This window comes from Chlorocebus sabaeus, chromosome 18 (genome assembly GCF_047675955.1).
Source record: "Chlorocebus sabaeus isolate Y175 chromosome 18, mChlSab1.0.hap1, whole genome shotgun sequence".
Taxonomy (NCBI): domain Eukaryota; kingdom Metazoa; phylum Chordata; class Mammalia; order Primates; family Cercopithecidae; genus Chlorocebus; species Chlorocebus sabaeus.
Genome location: NC_132921.1, coordinates 66,841,667 through 66,866,526, shown reverse-complemented (window position 1 = coordinate 66,866,526; position 24,860 = coordinate 66,841,667). Strand labels below are relative to the sequence as shown.

The 24,860-nt window shown below is 43.0% G+C and overlaps 1 protein-coding gene and 2 long non-coding RNA genes across 8 annotated transcripts; 1 reads left to right on the top strand and 2 right to left on the bottom strand.

The window, feature by feature from the left end:
- Nucleotides 1-6,082: 6,082 nt before the first annotated feature.
- On the bottom strand, nucleotides 6,083-19,062 carry LOC119618516 (uncharacterized). The gene is made up of 2 exons (XR_005234833.1): nucleotides 18,968-19,062; nucleotides 6,083-6,429 (listed from the first exon to the last, which is right to left on the bottom strand). It is a non-coding gene; the product is annotated as an uncharacterized lncRNA (long non-coding RNA).
- LOC140709012 (uncharacterized) lies at nucleotides 8,063-17,389 on the bottom strand. The gene is made up of 3 exons (XR_012089334.1): nucleotides 15,019-17,389; nucleotides 13,372-13,450; nucleotides 8,063-8,922 (listed from the first exon to the last, which is right to left on the bottom strand). It is a non-coding gene; the product is annotated as an uncharacterized lncRNA (long non-coding RNA).
- ZBTB14 (zinc finger and BTB domain containing 14) lies at nucleotides 17,571-24,821 on the top strand. Of its 6 annotated transcripts, none has more exons than XM_007974558.3 (4): nucleotides 17,571-17,778; nucleotides 19,592-19,621; nucleotides 20,259-20,342; nucleotides 21,685-24,821. In XM_007974558.3, the coding sequence occupies exons 3-4, from the start codon at nucleotides 20,340-20,342 to the stop codon at nucleotides 23,029-23,031; spliced, it is 1,350 nt and encodes a 449-aa protein (XP_007972749.1). In that variant the 5' UTR covers nucleotides 17,571-17,778; nucleotides 19,592-19,621; nucleotides 20,259-20,339; the 3' UTR covers nucleotides 23,032-24,821. The 6 variants fall into 6 exon arrangements, with proteins under 6 accessions (XP_007972749.1, XP_007972748.1, XP_037838406.1 ...); XM_037982477.2 differs by lacking the exon at nucleotides 17,571-17,778 and adding an exon at nucleotides 19,134-19,415; XM_007974557.3 differs by lacking the exon at nucleotides 19,592-19,621.
- The last annotated feature ends 39 nt before the right edge of the window (nucleotides 24,822-24,860 follow it).

The following is a 24,860-nucleotide window of genomic DNA, read 5'->3' as shown; positions in this document are numbered from 1 at the left end:
TCAAGAATTTATCATTTTTGGAGGGAAAAAATATATGTAAACTTCATAATATGCCTTTTTTCTTAGGTTTTATAGCTCATACTCTCAAAATATTGCACAAAAAGCAGCACTCTCATGCAAGCATCTTGACCACTCTCCCATCATTGGCATGGTTAATTCACCATGTACACTTCTGAAGGCTTACAGCCCAGTTTAAGGAGCCAAGCACTGATTTTATCATGACACTTTCTGCTCAAAAGGCAGCACTCTCTGTCTGATGTCTCTGCCCCATAGTCAACCCAGTCCCACTCTGCTTCTGACCAGGTGTATGATTTAGATAAGTCTCTCGGCTGCTCTAGTTCTCAGTTGCCTTACCTGTAAAATAGAGGCTTCGACAAGATGATCTAAGGTTTTTACCTTGACATTCATGATTAAAATTAGAGACCAAATTAAGAGAAACATTCTTTTGTCATTTTCCAAAGGAAGTCCAGGAATCTGGGCCCAGAGGCATGGAATGGATACGTAAAACCATGAAGTCTGGTAGAAATAGCGCTGGGGACACTGAGCCCAGGGAGCCATTTCCACCTTCCAAACCTAATACCTGCCATCATGAATTAGCTCTACAGTGGCAAGGATTCCTTAGTTTCCAGTCTATTTTGAAATCATGTGGATTCCAAATTTCATTGAAGCCTATCTTTGGTTGCTCCACATCAACTGGGAATGCTTAAGAATTCAATCAAGAATGCCCATTGTAACTTTGGGTGCTTTTCTCTGTGGAAACTAACGTAGACTCCAGAAAGTCAGATATAAAACAGGAATTCAGCAAATGTTTCTTTAATAACAAATGGATGATAGACTACCTAGGTATACTTAGGTTCATGCATTTTTTTTTTTTTTTTTTGGATGGAGTCTTACTCTGTTGCCCAGGCTGGAGTGCAGTAGCATGACCTCGGCCCACTGCAACCTCCACCTCCCAGGTTCAAGCAATTCTCCTGCCTCAGCCTCCTGAGTAGCTGGGATTACAGGTGCACGTCACCACACCCAGCTAATTTTTGTATTTTTAGTAGAGACGGGGTTTCACCATATTGGTCAGGCTGGTCTCAAACTCCTGACCTCGTGATCCACCAGCCTTGGCCTTCCAAAGTGCTGGGATTACAGGCGTGAGCCACCACCGCTCGGCCAGGTTCATGCATCTTTTGGGAATAAGCCTTGTGGCACTGGATTGTGAAAAGAATATATTTTTCATAATTTTCTAAATGGAAGGCTTAAGCTATTTGCATGTATAAATTAGTAAGATATTTTCACTCCAGTAGGTGATTGTATATGCTTCTGTCTAAATTCATCATGATAATACAGATGTTGGACCAGATAGCTATTATATTTAGAGGATGTGTATTGAATTCATCTTAGCCTTGTTTTTTCATGATTATCCTCTTGGCCATCGTTGCAGTGCACTGGAAATACGAAATAAGTAACCTAAATGCACACAGAGGATAGAATATGATCATATCAAGGGAATGGAATTTACCTTTTGGATTACCTTCCCTGTGCACCAGGCACTATGCATATAACAATTTAATTATCATTATAAAGCTCATGGCAACTGGATGAAGTGAGTTCTAATTTATCTGATTTTCTGCATGGGGGAAGTATTGTACCTTCCTGAAGTCACATGGCAGGCAACTGAATTGAGGTTCCATCCTAGGCTGATAAAGTTTGAAAGCTCACACAATTTTCACTGTCTGAGAGAAAAAGCGACATCAGACAAAAGGGCATCTTTATCAAATGGAATTGGTTAAAGGAGTGGAAGAAACTGAAGGGACTAAAGGCATCGAATAAAAGAGATCTAAAATAGGGGAAATGCAGAAGACAAATAGGGCACATGTGTAAGGAAATGTAGGGCCAGGCACAGTGGTTCACATCTGTAATCCCAGCACTTTGGGAAGCCAAGGAAGGTGGATCACCTGAGGTCAGGAGTTCAAGACCAGCCCGGCCAATGTGGCAAAACCCCGTCTCTACTAAAAATACAAAAATTAGCCAGGCCTGGTAGTGCACACCTGTAATTGCAGCCACTCAGGAGGCTGAGGCAGGAGAATCGCTTGAACCTGGGAGGCAGAGATTGCAGTGAGCCAAGATCGCAGGCCACTACACTCTAGCCTGGATGACACAGAGAGACTCCATCTCAAAATAAATAAACAAATAAACAAAAATTGTAAAAAGGAAATGTAGCTGAAGTCAAAAAGGGGAGAAAGGAATAAGAGGAATCCAGTAACTGAGTTGCAGCCTGCCAGTGCTTGAAGACTGAGCCACATCGCCTGGCTTAGTTCTTTACCCAAGATCATGGGGGTTTGGTCTTTCTTTCTCTCTCTCTCTCTCTCTCTCTCTCTCTTTCTTTTTTTTTTTTTTTGAGACAAGGCTGTCGCTCAGGCTGGAGTGCAGTGGTGCCATCTGGGCTTACTGCAGCCTCGATGTTCCTGGGCTCAGATGACCCTCCCACCTCAGCCTCCCAAGTAGCCGGGACCACAAGCACGTGCCACCATGCCCAGTTAATTTTCTGTATTTTTTGTAAAGACAAGGTTTCACCATGTTTCCCAGGCTGGTCTCAAACTCCTGAGCTCAAGCAGTACTCCTTCCTGCCTTGGCTTTCCAAAGTGCTGGGATTACAGGCCACTGCGCCCAGCCAATTATGGTTTGTTTGTTTTTTTTAAAAGAAAGGTACCAGATTAATGGTCAAATATGCTTATCCATCCCAGCAATACGATCTTTTTGTGAATTGTCCAACACATTACCTGTATTTTTAACCTTGGCTGTCTTTGGCTTGTTGGGGGACGATGGCATGCAAGGGGGCAGTGGTCAGGGAGTCAGGAGATTCTAACACTTTCAGAAGGTCACTTGCTGCCTGTGTCACCCTGGACGAGCTTTCTAGCTTCTGAGTCTTAGCTTTTCCACTATGAAAATACCCACCCACTCTTCCAATCTGTTAATGTTTTGTACATGTACATAAAATGTAGAAAACCTGAGTGAAATACATACGTGCATGTTAATTACACAGTACTGTACAAAAATATCATGATAACTATTTCAACTAAAAGCTCCTCAGAGTAATATTTGTTCTTCGAACACTGGAAGTGTAGAGAGAAAGGATTCAGGTTACATAAAGGATACTAGAGATAATTTGGATGTAGAGTTCAATCTGGCCTCTCTGGTGACTATAATGATTTTGGAGATACTGGATTAATGTCCTTTTTACTCAGTGAGGAAATAAATCACTTTATGAGTCAAGATTGCATTTAACACCCTCTACAATAAAAATGAGGAATTTCATATGAAGCAATGATTTACTTGTGACTAGAGCTGGAGTCATTCTGACCAAGTTACTGAAGTTGACGGCAGAAGAAATATAAGCATCCAACAGCGAGTTGTTCCAAGTGGAAACGACCATGCTGTTTCCAGAAACTTTTGGCAAACAATCTGTGTGGGGAGAAAATAATAGCGAAGGCAAAAATGAACAAATGACAATTTAGCCATCCATGTGTGCCCCATAGAGTCACTGCAGCTAAGGGAGAGATCTCCTGATTTCAGAGTCATAATTCCTTGCAGTCCTGCTTCTGACTCCATGCAAATAAAGACGCGTTGGCTTAATGTGAGCAGATCAGGGAATTTATGAGTCAGCAAAAATGAATAAAAATGCTGGCTAGGTAATAAATAATTGTTTCTATTTACTGTCTAGCTGCTCACTCTTTAACTTATGTCAGAGGCGTAAATAATAAAATCTGAACGGTACAAATGCATGCATATTACCTGGACTTAAAGTTTAAAGTACAATCAGCATTCCACAATAAAGATTTTTGTAGGATCTATTATTAGATCCCCTTTTGTAGACTTTATACTACTAAAGAAAATATTATACGCTCCCTCTTGCCAGCAGATAAAAATAAAATTATTTCTGGTTTAAATCTCAGGTACTAAAATACTTTCAACTTCCGGAGATTACCAGGACATTCCAAAATCCTTTAGAAAAGTTTTGTTTTGGGGAAATAGAGGCTTGTTTGGGGGCAGAAGAAAATGTATCTAATCATTAATTTCAAACATTGTACAATTTGCTTTTCCTCAAATATAGATATGATCAAGTCCTTTCTCTTTGAATAGTATGAAACAAACTTCGGCACAGATTTTTTTTAAAAATGTTAAAAATTGTCCTTCTGTTGAAGATAAATGAAGTAAATGTTACAAACCATTGTGTCTTACATTAGCCGTTATTATTGTATTTATTACTTTCAAAGTCATGATCACTGTCTCTCTTCTAAAATAGTATTATGACCCTATCTGATATTTAATTGTGTACTCTTGGAGACTACAGCTATGATTTGCTATATCGTTTTTTAAAAACAACTGATCCTTTTGCTCTTGTATTGTAAAAAAATTTTAACTCTACCATCCCAAATTCCTCACTTCACACCATGACTAAGTTACAGTCTCCTTGAAAGCAGGGATTATATCTGTCTTGTTCACAGCTATATCTGCAATCCCTTCTGCATAATAGGTGTTCAGTATACCTTCATGGAATAAATGGCTGGATTGAAGCAGGAGCCTCTTTCAACGTGCTATGAAAGGGAACAGTGTAAGGAGAAGTTCAGCAATAGCACCAAGTGCCACAAGAGATAATATTATTTCAGCTCACCTTGGGAAAATCTCCAGGTTCATTGCATCTGAAACTCCTATGCATGCTTAAGACAGTGACAACTATGTAATGTTTTCTATTCATGAGTGAGAAAATGAAACTAAGAAACAAGAAAATCAGCATCTGAGTTAAGGTGTTTGGCATAGTGGTTAAGAGGCACTGGGGTGACGCAATCTGGGTTCACATCCTAAGCCTGCCATTTGCTAGGTGTATGATGCTGGGCACATTGTTTAATTTCCTTTGTGTGTGTGTGTGTGTGTGTGTGTGTGTGTGTGTGTGTGTGTGTGTTTATTATACTTTGAGTTCTAGGGTACATGTGCATAACGTGCAGGTTTGTTACATATGTTCTAAGTGCTCCCATTTCATCACCTGTAAATGGGAAGACCCACCTCACAGGCTGTTGTGGGGATAATGAGTTAATATGTGTGAAGTGCTTGAAACAATACTGATCTTGACTCATGACAAGTACTGTGTAGGCATTCACGCCGGCTTTATTGCTCTAAAGAGGCCAGCTAGCAGGCCTGGAGGACTAGTGGACCAGAGATGAAGTCCATGTTCTGCCACTGACTAGCTGTGAGTGCTAGTTTGACATCTCTAGGTTTCTGTCTTTGCATCTGTGAAATAAGGATGTAGGCTACATGGAAGGCTTCTGGATTTTCAGTCCTATAATAATTTATCTGGCCCTTCATTTCTTCCTTCTAAAATGGAATTGTACAAGGTTGCTGCAATGAATGTGTATGCACCATACAAATGCAAAGCAAGTACAGTGTCCATTTTTAGTGTCAATATAGGGTATATTTGGTGCTATATTCACTACAAAAGCATTTCAATATTAATTTCCAAATCTACTAAGTCCCAATTGCACTGCAAGTATAAAATTAAGTGGTCATAAAAGAAAATAAAGCAACTACAAAATCGTTCTGATAGGATTGGCTCCTCATTCTGAAAGAAGAGGAAGCCGATGAGCAGCGGCTTCCTCTTCTTTCTCCTCCCAAACTTTTCCTCCTGTTTTCACTCAAGGAAGCATGAATTTCTGGAGTGAGAGACATCTCTCTCATTCTTGGTGTCTCTGTAATTTAATATACTTGTATCCTTTTAAAAATTGGATTCTTCATTTGTTTCCTTTTGTTCTAGAAATATGCTTAGCCTATTAATACATTTGCCTCAATTGGGTAAGTTTAGCCCGAGGGTGGGAATATTTAGTAGACTGGGAAAATCTTTCATAAATCTGTAAATGCTGGAGATCCATAGAGAGCACACGATTTTTGGGAAAAGGATGAAGTGAATACACTGTAGTTGATGAAATGATGATTATGTAGGCTTCCTTTACCTGCTGATCACTTGAGTGTAACTAGATGTTACACACACAACAGGTGGGCTTGATCACCTGATGGCTCACACTCTAATGACTGCAACCGAGAAGAATTTAACAAGGGGATTTTATTATTTGCAACAAGTAAGAAGGGCACCAGGGATAGTTCTCAAAGCAGTGCCTCCCAGAAAAATGGTGAGAACAGAGCTTGTATTGGGCTGGTTAGCTGAGTCATTGCAGGTAGAGGCAGAGTAAAGGTAGAGCAGGCGTAGACTTGATCATGCTTCTACATACGTCACATGTATAGTATGTATAGTATAGAACATGGCTAGTAAGCTCCTCCCTGAGCAGGGATTTAGTACAGTAATGAGTGGAGTTCGCCAAAGTTCAGATCCATCTCAGGCACCTCTGGATCCAACCAGTTTCTGTTTTTCCTGAGTTGAGCTTCTCCCTGGAACTTTTTGAAACAATGAGAACACAAGGTGCATCAGTTTTAAGTGAGTACTTTTTCACAGTGTGTACCCAAAAACCTGGGGACCCTGGGCTACAGACAGGCAAAAATTCACAAAACTGGACTCTCTCTCTCTCTCTCTCTATACGCTATATAAAAAATGTAATGGGGCTGGGCGCGGTGGCTCACGCCTGTTATCCCAACACTTTGGGAGGCCGAAGCGGGCAGATCATGAGGTCAGGAGATCAAGACCATATCGGCCAACATGGTGAAACCCCATCTCTACTAAAAATACAAAAAAATTAGCTGGCCGTGGTGGCGCGCACATGTAGTCCCAGCTACTCAGGAGGCTGAGGCAGGAGAATCTCTTGATCCTGGGAGGTGGAGGTTGCAGTGAGCCGAGATTGTGCCACTGCACTCCAGCCTGGTGACAGAGCAAGACTCTGTCTATATATATATCATGGGCTGTATACAATATATGATCATAACATTTTAGAACTAGAAAGGATCTTAAAGCTTACCTAAAATATGGTGATTTAAGACTTGTTCAATAATGTGACAAGAAGGATACTTCACTTTGTGCTATTCTTTCTAAAATCTCATAACCCTAGTCTAATCATGAGAGGAATATCAGATGAACCTAGATTGGGGGAATATACTACAGGATGTCCAACTGGTACTTCTCAAGACTGCCAAGGTCATGAAAAACAAGGAAAGACTGAAGAACTGTTGCAGACCAGATGGGACTGGGGAGACATGACAAATAAATGCAATGTGGGACTTTGGATTGTGTCCTGGAGCAGAAAGAGAACACTAGTGGAAAAACTGATGAAATCCAAACATGTCTTAAGTTTAGTTAATAGTAATGCACCAATTCAGTGTTTTAAATGTGGACAAGCATACCACTGTCTTGTAAGGTGTTAACAATGGGAAGAATGAGTGAGAGGGGCATATGGGAGCACTCTGTACTCTCTGTGTAACTTTCCTATAAATCTAAAATTGGTTCAAAGTAAAAAGTTTATTTAAAAATAGCTAGACACTTCTTTTGGGAGGCCAAGGCAGGAGGATCACTTGAGCCCAGGAGCTCAAGAACAGCTGGGCAACACGGCAAGACCCTGTCTCAAAAAAAAATAGCTAGACACTTCTAATGAAAATAATTACTCTTTTCATTACTCTTTTAATTTCTAATTTTTATTTCTAAAAATAAAAAATTCCATTTTCTATTATTTATTTATTATTACTTCTAATTTTTATTTCATTATTCTTTTTATTTCTAATGAAAATAATTACTCTTTTCATAATAATAAAGTGAAACATTGCTCTAATGGTCGCCTAGAGTATATGAACTGTTTCAGAGGTCAAATGTGTTAGTAAATATATAACTCCCTTGGATGGGAAATTTAACATGAGCATACTTAAATGTTCTACTGTTATTAAGAATTTGTAGGCCCGGAGCAATGGCTCATGCCTGTAATCCTGGCACTTTGGGCGACCGAGGCGGGTGGATTACCTCAGGTCAGGAGTTCAAGACCAGCCTGGCCAACATGGTGAAACTCTATCTCTACTAAAAATACAAAAATTATCCGGGTGTGGTAGTGGGCACCTGTAATTCCAGCTACTCAGCTTAAAACCCAGGATGTGGAGGTTACAGTGAGCTGAGATTGTGCCACTGCACTCCAGCCTGGACGACAGAGCAAGACTCTGTCGAAAAAAAAATGTTGTTTGCTTGCACCTTTCCCCATGAGTATTCATTTTAATTATGCTAAATACAATTTTGCAAACAGTAGAATGAAATTTTGCAAATAACTTTTTCACATTAAACACAGTATAGGCTTTTCCAAAAACATCAGTTTAGAAAGATAAGCGGTTTCATTTTGAAACTGAAGGCAAAGAATAAGAAGCCAATGACATATTTTGTCTGATCATTTCCTTTACCATTTATTTAAGTGGTTTAAATATTAGCTCTGAAAAGATATATATGTCTTTATAAATTTCTTAGGACTCTTATTGAATTGTTTCTTTTTTTAACTGTGGAGATTAAGGCCATAACTTTTATTAATATCAGATAAGAGATGTATGGGAAAATATATTAACTTGTTCCCCAAGCGTAAAGACAGTCATGTAATATTCAGGGTCATCTGTTACTTTTATTATGCTGCAGTTTGAATATGGTAGCAGCTAATAAATTAACTTGCTTAAATTCATGCTTGGCTATTCATTACAAAGAAAAACTGGAATTCAGACCCAATGTAAAGGTTCGTCATGCAGATAAATTTGATTGATTCCCAAGCAAATTAAGAGAAGAAAACGGAACTTCTACTTATCCCATTTGACCTCATCTCCAGTCATATTTGCAAAACAGGGAAGGTAAAGAATGGCAGCTAACCTCTAGACAGGACATTGGGCTGACCATGGAAAGATGGAGGTTTGCATAAAGATATCTTGAATGGAATAAATAACTTGGTGGAGATGTTCTTATCCCTTTCACATCAGTCCATCCTGCAGAACAAAGTAACACTTTCTTAAGTGTTCCAGAATTTAATAATTTGAGTCTGAATTGTTCTCCCTGGAACCCTATTGGTGCTCCTCTTTGGAGTAGAGCAGGACACCCTCCTTTCTTTCCAAACCTTCCCCCTCCCTTCTCTCTCAAAGTCCCTAGCGATGACTCTCAGATTATCAGACTACACAATTTACTACCCCTTCCCTGCCACTGTCACTCTACCTCATTCTTTGAAGATTTTAGCTCCTTGACCTCTCTCTCTTAAACCATGCTAGAATTTGCCAAGAAATATGTACAATTATTGTTATATCAGGATGTGTTGTGTATTTTTCTGTTCAATAAACATAAATGTAACACGTCAGTAGAAAACAGAAACAAGAACTCTCGCACTGTCACCTGTCTTTCATAGATGGGTGCAGAGTGAGGGTGGGCACGTTTCCATGGCACTCTTCTTTTCTATCTCTTCTTTTGCTGTTCGTTCAAGACAAAAGGCATGCTTTCACCTCAGGACCCTTACACTTGCTGTTTCTGTCTCCCTGGAAGGCTCTTCATCATTATCTGCACCTGACTGACCTCCTTCACCTCTTTCAGGTTTTTGCTTAAATATTTCCTTCTCCATGAGGTTTTCCAGTGTTATTTAAAATTGCTCCCCTGCATTTCCAGTTTTCCTATTTCCCTCCATCACATTAGTTTTCTATAGCATTTATCACCAGGTAATGTAATATATATTTCAACTATGTACTTGTTTGTAGTCTGCCTCTGAGGCAGACACATTTGTGTATTTTGTTCACTGCTATATCCACAGTGCCTAGAATGGTTGGCGCAAAACAGATAGGAAGTGACATACAGCATATTCTCCAATAACATCATTCAGTTCAATGCTGTTTCATTATAGCATTCATGGGGAAAAAAGAATTGGTTTCTCTATGGGTCATTTTGCTTAAAGTTGCAGTTTCCAAGAATCTTCACCATCTTAAGTGAGGACTTATTGTATTCATAACTATGGATTGAATTAATCAATTAACCTCATGAAGTAGATACTATCTTTATTCTGATTGTACAGGTAAGGAAACTAAATTTTGAACCATGAAGTAACCTCTCCCACAAACATTGGCATATAAGTGGTATTGGTTGGACCCAAATCAGTACCCAGACACTGGGCAATTTGTACTCAGGCTCTCCATTGCTTTGCTTTTCCTCTGTGCATTAAGTGGAGGACTTGTCTCCTAACTTTGTAAAGGAAGGCTGAAATTTGAGGTAGTAGATAAGAAGCTAAAGAATATGACATTATGGGCTTGAGCTGTTTCAATGGCTATTTGTCCAGCTACTGTGACAATGAGAATCTGAAATATATTTTAACAACGTAACCTGAATATTGCAGCGGTACACAAAGTCCTGAGGGGTAAACATGCCCACTCTGCTCACGGAATAGCAAAGACTAAGTATGGGTGTGGGGGTGTGCGGGTGGCGGGGGTGGCAGCAGTGGTACAGAGAAGTAACATGCCCTTTGCACAAACCTATCAGAACAGATGCCAACTGGAGAATTTCCATTTTGGTTTTTCACTGGCTTATGCTGAGAATGAAGTCTTTATGGTTGAGGAAACAATATAGCTTTTCGATTGTCCAAGATGGAAAACTGTAATTTTAGCTCACCATAACTATGGCTAAATGCATTGCAGGTTTTATTTGAGTTTTAATGATTTTTGGCAGTGTGATGATAATTTTGATGAAATAAAATGTTAAATTCTAAACCATACTGATGAGTTGATTCTATATGCGATAGGTGCACTATAGTAAACAGTTTACTAAACATCAGAAATAATATGACACAGTTTGCCTATTATAGGCCGAAATGTTACTATGATAGAATACCAGTTTTGAAAAAGTAGCCAAAAAAAAAAACCTATTATAAACAGTTTGGGTCATAGAGAAAAGAATTTGATGTAAGTAGAATTTGGTAGATATTTCCATCAAGCATTAAGAACAGATGTAATATGAATGCCAGCTGCAAGTTAGAAAAGTGTCACTCCTATAGAGTGCAATGGTTCAGACATCTGCGAGTGTCATAGGTCTGGATACCCTCTCAGAGCAGAAGAGTAATTGACAGGCATCAGCCCATATGATGGATGAAGAGATGTTCCATACTTTGAAAATGTTCACATTTTTTTTTAAATGCCCAGAGGAAACTAATTTAAGCTTCGATAACATGCTGGTTCAAAGAGAATAAAATATTTTGAATATTAATATAAGAATACATGTTTCACTCTAGCAGATGAAATATTCTTTGCTCAAGGACAAAAGTCAAACCTTAACATTGGTCCTCCAGAAAAGAAGAAAACTCTCAAGTGTAGCTGAGTGCTCTACTCTGCTGTAAATAAAGTAGCTGAGCTTTGCAACTGAGAGAAGAAAGAAAGGGAATCAAAGTTATCCTGAGTTTTTAGGAACTAGGACTATAACAATATAATGGTATTTCTTGGTAATGGGGAAAGTTCCAGCAAGGAAGAGAGGGAGTCTTTCCCTTGATGTACTAAACTTAAAATGATGCAAACACTCTGGTACAGGTGTTTTACCAGAAGACAAATCACAGAATGTGAAAAAAGAGTAGCGTTGGTTTTGAAGAATATGAAACAGGTTTAGAAATAAATAACAAAGGGTAGATCCATGATAGCTAAATGCAATGAGTAATTTTGGAGCAGGAAACAATTGATATACATTACAATACACATTATTGAAACAATTGGTGAAATGTAAATATAAGCACATTAGATAATAATATTGTATCAATCAATGTTAAATACTTAATTTTGACTATTGTATTATAGTCACATAAGAGTGTCCTTTTTTAGGAAATACACACTGAGGTATTTAGGGGAAAGAAGCATATTTGTACCTTACTCTTAAACAATGGTTCAGTGTGTGAGTGTGTGTGTCTGTTTGTGTGTGTGTCTGGAGACAGTGTGCACATGTGAGCACAAATGATTAAGCAAATGAAGGCAAAATGTTAACAATTGGTAAATCTGGATAAAAATAAAATGCACACAGGACTTCTTTTTTACTATATTCATGCAAATTTTCTGTGTTCGCATTATACCAAAATAAGAAGTTACCAAAAAAAGATAACTCAAAAATATTCCCATGTAATTGGAAGCAATATTATAAAATCATACATTACATGGGAATATTTTGGGTTAGTAGCATTATTAAATAACATGAATTTAAAAAGTAATGAAGAAACCAAAGAAATACATGGAACTGAATCTAAATAAAATAACATGAAAAAAATACGTTGGAAAGCAGAAAGTAGTCCTTAGGAGGAAATGTAGCTCTTTAAAATCAACATGTCAGAAAACAAGAAAGCTTATCACCAAGCCAGCAGGGAATTTGCCATTTTTTTTCCTTCTCGTTCTTCTGCGACTTGGCTGTAGACGAGAGTGTAGCCGTGGAAGTGCCCCAACTTTCTGGATATAGGAACAGAAAAGGGAGTTCCAGGAAGGTAGAAAGTACCAGGGAAATCAGAAGAGGAATGAGCCCAGGAAAGTGAGTCCCTAACATTGTTTATGAACCTCTGAGCTCCCCCTTGAGCTGCATATGCTGGGCCTGAGCCTAGTCAGCATATAAAAGACTTTGAGAGGCTGGGCACGGTGGCTCACGCCTAATCCCAGCACTTTGGGAGACGGAGGTGGGTGGATCATAAGGTCAGGAGATCCGAGACCATCCTGGCGAAAACTGTGAAACCCCGTCTCCACTAAAAATACAAAAAAATTAGCCGGACGTGGTGGCGGAGCCTGTAGTCCCAGCTACTCGGGAGGCTGAGGCAGGAGAATGGCGTGAACCCGTGAGCCCGGGAGGCGGAGCTTGCAGTGAGCCGAGATGTCGCCACTGCACTCCAGCCTGGGCGACAGAGCAAGCCAGACTCCATCTCAAAAAAAAAAAAAAAAAAAAAAAGACTTTGAGAATTTAACTAACAGATCATCAGGTCCTAGACTGGCCAATGCCTGGACCATATAAAACAGATCCACGTAGCAATCCAAAACCACCAAACCACAGCACACAAAAAGTGTGTAAAAACTGGTCACCAGAACATAACCCAATTGTCTATTAAAATTAAAATATCAACATTTTCCATAGAATTTAAACAAGACCCAGGGTATTATAACATAATATTTAAAATATTCAAGATGCAATCCAAAATAATTCAGCATACAAAGACCTAGGAAATCTCAACTCACATGGGAAAAAACAATCGACAAATGGCAACATTGAGATGACAATGATGTTGGAATTAAGTAAAAAAGACTTAGAGGCAACTATTATAAATTATCCAACAAGCAATTATAATACTCTTAAATCGAAAAATAGGAAGTCTTAGCAAAGAAATAGAAGATATAAAGAAAAATACAATGAAAAATGTTTAAACTGAAAAGTACAAGTGAAACAAAAAAACTCACCGGACAGGCTAAATGGCAGAATGTAGACGGCAAAAGAACAAGTCAGTGAATTGTAGAGAGTCAATAGAGACTATTTCATCTGAACAACACAGAGAAAGTATTTTAAACAATGAAAAGACTTATGATCTTATGACATAATTTTTTTTAAAACTCAACGTTCCTGTCATTGGAGTCTCAAAAAAGGAGAAATAATATGCTGCTGAAAAAAATGTGAAAAAATAATAGCTGAAAGCTTCCCAAATTTAGAGAAAGATATAAATAAACCTATGCATTTAAGAAGCTCAGCAATCCCCAAACAGTGTAAGCAATGAAATCCCTACTCAGAAAACACCATAATCAAAAATGCTGAAAACTAAAGACAAAGAAAACATCTTGAAAGTATCTAGGAAAAAATAATTACATGAACAAGAATAATTTTTGTTTTAAAATAATATTGGATTTGCGGAAGAGTTGTCAAAATAACACAGAGTGTTTCCAGAAACTCTTCACCCAGTTTCCTCTGATGTTAACCCAAAAGGCCACGAGGAAATCTAAATGACCAGGTTCCAGAGGGAGAAGAAACAGCAGTGTCTGGTGCCCAGAGTCAACCAGATGCCCCACCAGTTCAGATCCATAGGAGAATGATCCTCCACATGGCCAGCTCCATCCTCATGCAGCAATGCTCCACAAGCACAAGACAAGTTTGTCCTGATGCTCCTTGCCCTGACAGATGTTCAGGACCTTCCTTTGATTCAACCCCTCCACCTAAATGGCCCAAGCTTTCCGGGCTCTCATTGTGCAGACCCCTTCCTGTAAACCACAAGGCCCTACAGGTGTTGGACGCTGTTGTTCTCACAAACACATCTCACGTCCACTTTTGCAGAGCCTGAGGTACTCCAAGCTCTTTCCACCCTTTCATTCACTCTGCTCCTGTCTCTGTCTTGAAATGCTATTTCTTCCCCCTCTTTGCATATCTCTCCCTCATCTTTCAGGTCTTAAATGTATGCCTTTGGAGAAGCTTTCACTGATTTCCGAGGCAAAATTAATTCCTCCTGTTCCTCTTTTTCATCTGTGCTTTTAAACTTTCTTTAAAAGCACTTATTGCAATATGCAATTGTATAACAATGTGATCATTTGTTGAATGTGCACATCAGTATCTCCATGATGACACGGATTGGATCTGGTTTTTGTTCATTTACTGTATCCAGTGTTCTCAGAGTCACCAGGGGAGGGTGGTTATGGCATTGGGTGGGACACTTTCTCTTGCACAGATGTATTAGATTTTGCTCAGTAACAAAGCATAAAACCCAGCCTTCCAGTGGCTTATAAAACAAACATTGACTTCTCACTCATGGGTCTGTGGGTGAGCTGTCTTCTGCCTAGGCTTGGCTAGGCTCAGGTTTTGGGTTGGTTTCATTCTCAGGTCTGTTTGTCATTCAAAAGGTGAAGAGGAGGTTGTGGCCTACGCATGTTCATGTTATGCTGGATGTCACAGCAGAGGAAGAGGTGCAGAACACAGTCTGCTCTCAAAGCCTCTGCTCAGACCTGGCCACTCTCATCTGCTGGCATCCTGCTGTTCCAAAACCAGCCAGAGGACCCAAGGTCAACATAAGGGAGAAATCAACCTCCCCTGCCTGTGAGACATAATGTTTCCAAATGGTCCCTTACCAGGCTGCTCTGTAACCACATCAGACCGTGGCACCCGGGACTGCACACTGCGGGCACTATGGCCTGGGCCTCACAATTCTTAGAAACAGGTTCCACTCAGGAGGCCATCGGTGTCCCAGGCGAGGAACGGCATGCTCCAAATGTCACCCAGCACAGTTGTCGGAAAAGGAGGAAAACTTTGTCAAGGACCTTGGGTCAGTGCATTTCAGGAAAGCCCTGCCCCCACGTTGACTCCACAGTGTACTTTTACAAAGCCCCTTAGTATCAAATTCAAGGTTGTCACTTACTGTCAGCTGATGTTTATTGAAAGCCTCTTGGGTGCTGGGAGGTGCACTTTTGGGTGGCAACACAGGCAAGAAACCATGCCTGAGCCAGACCGTTCCTTTGTGGTTTCCCATCCCTCCTCCTTCCTACAGAGTTGTCCCTTTAATTTAGACTCATCCCCATAACCCCTGTGAACCAGCAAGGGACAGTCAGGCAGAACCCAGGGGACATGAACATAAAACAAATGAGAGAAGAGGATTCATTGATACAAAACCAGGATGTCAGGAACCGTCACTTGAGAAATACATTCTAGTGCTTTAGAACTCTTGTGAATTATGTTATCGGGTTAGTTGAAACGTGGGAAGTCTTTTCCTAGCCATATGCGAAAAGATTGTCTTTACACAGTAGGCAGACCAAAAATACACGCAGAATGAGTGGGAAACCCCATATGTGGTATGGGAGAAGGGGGAGTGCCAGCAACAGATGCGCCATGACTGAGTACTGGCCATGTCCACACACTGTGCTAGCTGCAGTGGCTGCTTTACCGCTTGGTGACGCAACCCTATGGCAGAGTACTATTATTATCCCCCATAAACACACAACATACACAGGATTGAAATGCAACTTCAAGAGCTATGCAAACAAGAATAAAGCAAGCGAGTACACAGTATCATGTCTGATGAGTGTGAACTTTGGCGGCAGAAGACTTCGTTCTCGTCCTCTCCAGGCCACTGGAACCCACTATCTGTGGGTGCAGGTCATTTTCCATCATGGAGCTAATACCTGAGCTAAGCACTCAGCTGGGCATTATTTCACTTAATCCTTACAACTCCCTTATTAGGTGCTTTCCATAGCTCTGCTTCAGCTGAGGTTTAGAGAAGTTAAACCATTTACCCAATATTTGAACTGGATATGTCTGACTCTACAACCGGTCTCTTCCATCCTATTTCGTCCATATAAGCCATAACTTGGGTGCTTTTGTGAACATCAGAAAAGATGTGTATAAAGTCAACTTGGGGAACGTTAAACCTAAGTCGATTAATACTACAAAATCAACTGAGGCCATGTAGAACTTCCTTTAGAAAATTAATACAGCCAATCATCATATTATTTCCCAAATGTTTACTTAGGTGCCTGTTGCAAGCATTATCTTATGTCATCTTCACATAAGCCTAGGAGGAAGCTTCTGCTCTAATTTTTAGATATTAAATTTCGCGTTTCAGGGAAACGCTGTTCGCGTGTGAGGTAAAGCAACAGGAACGACGCTACGGCGGCGCGGCATTGCTGTCTGGCCTCCTGTATCTCGGTGAGTAGAAAACGCGGGAGCGGGAGGGACTTCCCAGCTCTCGACGCCAGGCACGGGCACAGCCGCCGCGTCAGAGGGAAGGCGACGTGGTTCAACAGCAGCAGAGCCATTACTAGCGCTGAGCAGCGATGTAAGGGCAGAGCCGAGTTACCAGAGCTCTCCGAATCGAGTCCAGGGTCTCGACTGCCACAGACGGGTCGCCTCCTCCAGCCCCCGGGACTTTTCCTTGGGAGTGTCCGGGCGTGGACCCACTAGCTCCAGAACCCTATAGGTGATCCCTTTCTGCTGGGCAACTGGGGTTGCGCTTTACACTACAAATTGAAGACGTCACTTTTTCCATTTGTTCTGCAAATGTTTATCGTGCACCGTCCACTCCCTTACAAACTCAATGTGCCGGCGGCAAGAGGCAAGACCGCAGGCCCGCGGGCGCGCCTCCCGGTGTCGGCCGGTGTGAGCGGTGGGCGAAGGTGGCTGGGGCGCCGGCTCCGAGCCGCAGCAGAGACCCGCAGCCTCAGCGCCCAGCCTGCGCGCGCCCTGGGGCAGCTCTGGCCCACGCACATGCACACGCACGGGAGCGCAGGCTCCCGCGTCCCCGGCGCCGGGCGCGGGCGGGAGCCCAGGAGTCAGGGCTGGAGGGAGCTCGAGGAGGGGCGGGTGCCCGCGAGCGGCGCTCGTGCTTAAGTTCCCTGGCTCCTTAAGCCCCGCCCTTGCCCCGCCCATTCCTTCTCCCGCGCGCGGGCTCCGCGCGCCCTAAACCGCGCGCGTGCGCGCGCGTGCGCAGGCCAGGGCCCTCCGGGGGCGGCCCCGTAGTCTACAACGAAAGCGTCGGCAAGGGCCCGGATTAACCCTTTCTCTGCTCGCCCACTTAGAGACCCGGTCGGGTTCCGTGCCTGCGCAAGCCGGCGGCGCGCCTTCCCCCCAGCCCGCACCGCGCATGCACGGGAAGGGGGGGGGGCGGTGGGGGTGTTCACGGCCGGCTAGACATTCTGTGCTCGTGCAGGAGGAGGGCTGCTACCATCAGGGACGTGCACGATTTCCCCCACCCCGCCCCCTCCCCAAACTCCAAAAAAAATCCAAAACACACTGCCACCCACCGTGCCCCCGCGCCCCGAGCCCATCCCGTCCCGGCCTGCGTTTGCTAGCGAGCGCGGGGAACCCACGGCAGTGTCTGTGGCTGTGCCAGGCTGCAGGTAAGCGCGGGCCAGGGTGCGGAAGGGGCTGGGGCCGTCCGCGAGGCGGGCGCGGGGGCGGCCGGCGGCTGGCGGGGCGGCCCGGAAGACGCGCGTTCTCGCTGAGCTCCGGGGCACCAGCCAGCTCCAGAATGTGTGGCGGCCGCCAGCGGCGCGGCGCGGTGCGAGCGGGGACGGGCGTGGGCCGGGGCTGGGCGTGGGGCCGGGGCGCCCTGGGGGCCGCGCGGGCCGGCGAGCGGGCTCGGGGAGCGGCCAGGCGGCGGCGGCCCCGCGCGCGCGCTCGCAGAGCCTCGGCGGCCGAGTTCATGGCCGCCCCCGCTCGCACCGCCGCAGTGCACCGCGGTGGGGGTGGGGACGGCCCGAACCTGGCGCGGAGCGCGGCCCGCCGGGCGCCGCCCCTCGGAGCCGCGGGCCCCGCCGCGCCGCCCCCAGCCGCCGGCGGAGGAGGGGGCCGGGACCCCAGCGCACGCACTCCCGGGTGCGCCCGCGGAGCTTAGGTTAGCCGGCCGCGCGCCGCCCCCGCCCCCGGCCGCGGGAGGGCGGGGGAGGGCCCGGCGCGAGCTGGCCGGGGAGTGCGCGGGGCGCGAGCTCCGGGCTCGCGGGCGGAGCGGGGCGCGGCGCGGCGCGGGGCTGCGGAGCCGGCCGCACGCCCGCTCCCGTTCGTCGCGCCGCCTGGGCCGCCGCGGGCCGCAGTCCCTCCTTGCGCGCTCGGAGCCGCGGTCCCCAGTCTGCGCTCGATGTCTGATTATGAAAGGGAAAGTGGCCCTTTCACCACCTGGCTCCCAGGCTGGGAGCTTTTGTCTGGGAAGGAGTGCACACGGCCTCATCCACTCCCCACCTCCCAGCCTCAAAGAAATTGAGAGCGAGGACTCGATACGCCTTGAGGGCTCCTTGGGTCTGCTCTTAGCTCCCTGCTTCCTCCCCACTCCGAAGTTGCAAGCTTGCAACAAGGAAGTCGTGCAGCCGCCATTGTCGGGCTGTCCGGGGCAGGGGAGGCGGCTGCAGCTGCTTATGTAAGTTTTTGGCTTTGCGGGAAGCCGGGCTCCCTGCAACGCGGCTCAGCCCTCCCGCAGTTTGGAGAGCAATTAGGAAGGGGCAGCCTTATTGTGAAGGTGGTGTTGGGGCTACGTCTTTTCCGACATGTGCCTACACAGATGCTGGCAACAGCTGTCTTCCAGTTTTGACTCACCTGAACTTAGCCATTGGAACCTCTCAATGGCAAGGGGGGCGGGGCGGGGAGGAGGCCGAGATGGACACACATGGTCTCCTTTCCAGGTCTCATACGTCTTGAGAGAGAGCGGGGAGAGGGGTGGGTAGCCAAGTACACACTAGCCAAAAAAAAAAAAAAAACACACATTGATACGTTGTCATAGCTACTCTCAGGCCACTCCTCTCCCTGGTGCCATGCACTTTTATCCCCCAAGCCGTAGGACGAGTTAGTGACTACAGTAGTAAGTGTTAAAATAGTAAGGTTTTTGCATGGGGTGCCTAGTCTCTGGATGACTACAGGCTTGGGTGCTTCTAGGGAATAGTGGGGCAGAAGCATGTAGAATGATCAACTCAAAGTCATCTTTTGGAAATGTTGCCTAACCTCAAACTTGCAGATGAGACATCCCGTTTCTACGCTCGGCAGCTCGGTGCGTTCACTTTTCTTTAGAAGGGGCTTATGGGTTTCAAGGTGTTGGTCTCCGGGTTGGAGCCTTGTTCCACGATTTTTGTGTTAAGACTGTTACAGCCCAGTCCTTTGCTCTTACCACACCAAACACTTATCTGTGTGGTCACTGTGCAGTAGAGGAAACTTTTTGTTTTTCAGGATATGGGTCTGCAGGATGGAGTTCTTCCGGTAAGAGTTAAAACTCACAAAAAAGCTAAAATTCTTTCACCCTTCTTGTAGGGATAGAGGTAAAAACACCTGGATTTCTCAAATACAGTCTTAAAGACAAATGTGTGTACTGTTAATACATCACACAGGTGCAGAAAGAAAAAGCAGTCATTATTCCCTCTCCTCCCATGTTACCTTTTGGGTTTATGTACTTCTGTAGCTTTATTTATAAAGGTATATACTTCTACAGGTTTATATGAGCCTAGAGAAAAATGTAGAGGGCTAACATACCCAGCGGGAAATGGGATGAGTGTAGGGGGCACGGTGCACTTGTTTTTTTCTGTATCTGTGTAGCCATCAACAACTGTACAAATATGGACATGGGCTTAGTGTGTGAGGAGAAGTCTCTTAATGGTTCTCCAACCCTTCCTTCCAGTACCTAGGGCGCAGCCCTTTTATGCCCGAGTGCTACAGCCCTTACCTGTTCTAGTCCATATCTGTTCAGAACTGCACTTGATGTGCCAGCCACCTACCTGCCCAACCTGAAAATGCACAAGAGAGGGAACAAGAAAGTTTATTTTAAAACAATCAATTCTTGGTTTAGGATTTGGGATACCGGAAGATCCTACCTCATTCTTGTTTGTCCTTTCCTCTGTAGGTCTGGCGTGCTCCTGATCAGAGTTACTCTGATCTGAAGATTTTGGCGTTTAAGGCATTAAGATACTAGCCTGAGTTGTTCATGGTAACTATAACTTTGGATATTAAATCTTGATGAAAATGACTTGGCATTTGCTTTAAAATATATCTACCAATTCTGATTGTGCATGAACACTTCTCTTTGGGGGAAAATACTTTGCCGAATAAAAGTAAAACAATGTTTTTAAAAAGGAAACATAGAGAATGCTTTAAGATGATCAGTTTTTTAACATGATGACAGAGATCTTTCATGCCAGTTCCAAATTTTTGGTTATAAAATACTCTCAGCACTTATCAAGTACGTACATCTGGTGTTTGACGGCACTTTTATCTGGATGCCGGTAGATTGGCATCTGGAGACAACAAAACCACTTGCCAAATGTCATCTGATTCTCTTAAGATTAGATTAAACTTTGACCTTCATTTAGAAGTGGCCCAAAAGTGCTGTGGAAAAACTAGAACACAACAGTCAATGGGATATCTTGGCAGTAGTGTTCCTCTCTAGTTCTGCAATAGTGATTTTTTCCTTCTGTCAAGGAGGTATAACACAATTCATTATTTTGCTGAATCCTCCATAGAGTAGATGGAATAAGAGTAGGTGCAACATACAGGACTAGAGGATCATTCCCTTGAACCTGTTTCTTTTTTTTTTAAGACGGTGTCTCACACTGTCGCCTAGGCTGGAGTGCAGTGGCGCGATCTCAGCTCACTGCAAGCTCTGCCTCCTGGGTTCACATGATTCTTCTGCCTCAGCCTCCCGAGTAGCTGGGGTTACAGGCACACACCACCACACCCGGCTAGTTTTTTGTATTTTTAGTAGAGATGGGGTTTCACTATGTTGGCCAGGCTGGTCTTGAACTTCTGACTTCGTGATCCGCCCACCTCGGCCTCCCAAGGTGCTGGGATTACAGGCTTAAGCCACCGCGCCCAGCCTGAACCTGTTTCTTAAACCTTGAGTTTGAGTTATTTGATTACCTCTAGTTGTCAGGAAGCACTGGTTTTGTAGCCAGATTGTCTGCGTTTAAGTCCCAGCTCTTTACTAAATAGCTATAGAATATTGGGCAGATTTCTAATTTTGTCTATAAAATGAGGATAGTGATATGTGCCTCATGAGGTTACCTGAATATTAAATTAATTAAAACATGGAAAGCACATAGAACAATGCCTGATATAACTAGGCAAATAGTGAATTGAAGATGAATAGGAGTAACAATCTGGAGATCCTTGAGTTGGGATCAGTCTTTTCTACCCATATTCAAAGACCACTGTTAACACTGACTTTCTGAAATTGTTAGGTTCCATAGATTGACCAGGAAATGAAAATGTGACTGTGTTCTCTGTATGGACAAGTACTATTTGTAATTACGAAACTCTCTCTTTTTTTGTAGGAGTTTTTCATCAGTATGTCTGAAACCATTAAATATAATGACGATGATCATAAAACTCTGTTTCTGAAAACACTAAATGAACAGCGCCTGGAAGGAGAATTTTGTGATATTGCTATTGTGGTTGAGGATGTGAAATTCAGAGCACACAGGTGTGTTCTTGCTGCCTGCAGCACCTACTTTAAAAAGCTTTTCAAGAAGCTTGAGGTTGATAGTTCTTCAGTCATAGAAATAGATTTTCTTCGTTCTGATATATTTGAAGAGGTCCTGAACTACATGTACACAGCAAAGATTTCCGTGAAAAAAGAAGATGTTAACTTAATGATGTCATCGGGTCAGATTCTTGGTATCCGATTTTTGGATAAACTGTGTTCTCAGAAGCGTGATGTGTCCAGTCCCGATGAAAACAATGGTCAGTCCAAAAGTAAGTATTGCCTCAAAATAAATCGCCCCATTGGAGATGCTGCTGACACCCAGGATGATGATGTAGAGGAAATCGGGGATCAGGATGACAGTCCTTCTGATGACACAGTAGAAGGCACACCCCCGAGTCAGGAGGACGGCAAGTCACCCACCACAACGCTCAGGGTTCAGGAAGCGATCCTGAAAGAGCTGGGGAGTGAGGAAGTTCGGAAGGTCAATTGCTACGGCCAGGAAGTAGAATCCATGGAGACCCCAGAATCAAAAGACTTGGGGTCCCAGACCCCTCAAGCCTTGACATTTAATGATGGGATGAGTGAAGTGAAAGATGAACAGACACCAGGCTGGACAACAGCCGCCAGTGACATGAAGTTTGAGTATTTGCTTTATGGTCACCATCGGGAGCAGATTGCCTGCCAGGCATGTGGGAAGACGTTTTCTGATGAAGGCAGATTGAGGAAGCATGAGAAACTCCACACAGCGGACAGGCCATTTGTTTGTGAAATGTGCACAAAAGGTTTCACCACACAGGCCCACCTGAAAGAACACCTAAAAATCCACACGGGATATAAGCCCTATAGCTGTGAGGTGTGTGGAAAATCATTTATCCGTGCCCCAGACTTAAAGAAGCATGAGAGAGTTCACAGTAATGAAAGACCGTTTGCGTGTCACATGTGTGACAAAGCCTTCAAACACAAGTCTCACCTCAAGGATCATGAAAGAAGACACAGAGGGGAAAAGCCTTTTGTGTGTGGCTCCTGCACCAAGGCATTTGCCAAGGCGTCTGATCTGAAAAGGCATGAGAACAATATGCACAGTGAAAGGAAGCAGGTTACCCCCAGTGCCATCCAGAGCGAGACAGAACAGTTGCAGGCGGCAGCGATGGCTGCAGAAGCAGAGCAGCAGCTGGAAACGATAGCCTGTAGCTAGAGGCAGTGGGACAGGGACACTTTGCCTGGGAAGTGGAGACTGAGATGACATGGATCATAATGAGTGAATGCCAGTGACTATATTTTTGTGGAAACGTATGGAACATTGTACTCACTGGACTTCAGGCAGTGCTTGGTTAGGTGTTTTTAAGACTTTCAAGGAAATGATGTTCCTCAGTTCTGACCAAACTGTTTCACTGTCTTGTCTGGTGTCTAGTATTAATGTTGCCAGTAAGCACCCCTCTCCCTTTTTATTTTTATTTTTATTTTAATTTGAGAACTCCTGTGTCCAGTTTAGAAGTGAGAGACTTCCATTTTTAATTCCTTTACACTCACCACCCTGGCAGGTGCCCTGCACAGAGTAATAAGTAAATTGATTTCCTAATCATCACAATTCTATGTGACTTAGGGTCAAACGAGCAGTTTTAATAACTTAATAAAAGTACTTCAGATAGACGCAGAAAATTGGTGAGTGGTTGACCAAGAACACTGCACAAATATAAAAAAAAGTTCTGGAAATGCAGAATGGCATTAGATTTATATTTGGTTTGTTCATTTTATATCACTGTTTTTCACTGTTTTTGTGGACAAATAATGGTTGCTTTGCTGAAGTGTTTCTTCCTCAATCTTGATTGCCCTGTACCTACCCCAGAAGCTATAGTGACATGTCCTAAAGGCCAAGCAAACCCACCGGGATGGTGGGGGGTCTTGGGGCCAAGCTGTTAGGTTTCTCTTATTTGGGGCAGTGCCACTCCACACCAGCTGGGATTTGTGAGTGGACCCGTGGTAAGAAGAATAGAAAAGGCTCTCAGAGATAAGGTTTTTTACATGTGTAACAATCCCAAGATTTCCTAGATTAAAATCTTAATTGATTTTGAAATTGGATTTTTATTTAGAATCAAAATTAGGACAAGAACAGATAACTTCTTCAGATACATTTGTGTAACTTTACAGAATGTCATCAAGCTTTGGGGCTCTCTGGGGCACATGATTTATCCATAAAGGAGATGCAGTATGCTTACTTAATAAATTTAAAATCTTTTAAGTGTGTAAATAGTAGTGTTGGTCTTATGTATTTCAAGTAAAAAGTAGACAGCTGCACTTTTTTTGCACATTGGATTAAAATAACTTCCATCAGCAGCAAACATCAGACTGTTTTTAACAAATATTAAAGATTGTCAGACCAAATGTTTATGTTTTCGAAGTATATTTCATCACTGGTTACGGTTTTAAATAGAAGTTGATTGCCTTTTCATAACCATAAATGAGAATTATAAACTCTGTTCCAGTTTTGGTATACTAAATGTTCTTTTAACCATCTTTAGGAATATACTGAAATGCCAACAATAGTTTGAATTGTGTTCTGTAAAGTATTAGTCAATTATTTTACAATATGTAGAATTGTAGACAATGTCAATTTTTCAATTCATTTTTCATTGCTAGGATTTTTTTAAAAGATATTAAAGTAATTTCACTTCATAGCTTGTTGCATTAACACCTGTAATTCTATCGTGAAAGAAATTTTATTTTTTTTAATTGGTGTATATGTTATGCCCAAGATGTTAGGATGATGATGCTACCTTTTTAAAATTTTTAGTTATTGGTACAATGTTTAATTTTACTTAAAATTAATTTCTTTTCTTGAAAGTTGTTTATTCTGTTCTAAAAGTAGTCCTGTCACTGTGTTTTTAGGCTATTTATAGAAGGGGAACTGATTGCCGTTCCTAGGCTGTTTTAACCAAAGCAAAGGAAAAATAATTTTAACATCTTGTTGATAGCTACTTCAACAAACCGTATCTTGGGTCTTCATTTTTTGTATATAAAAGAAAA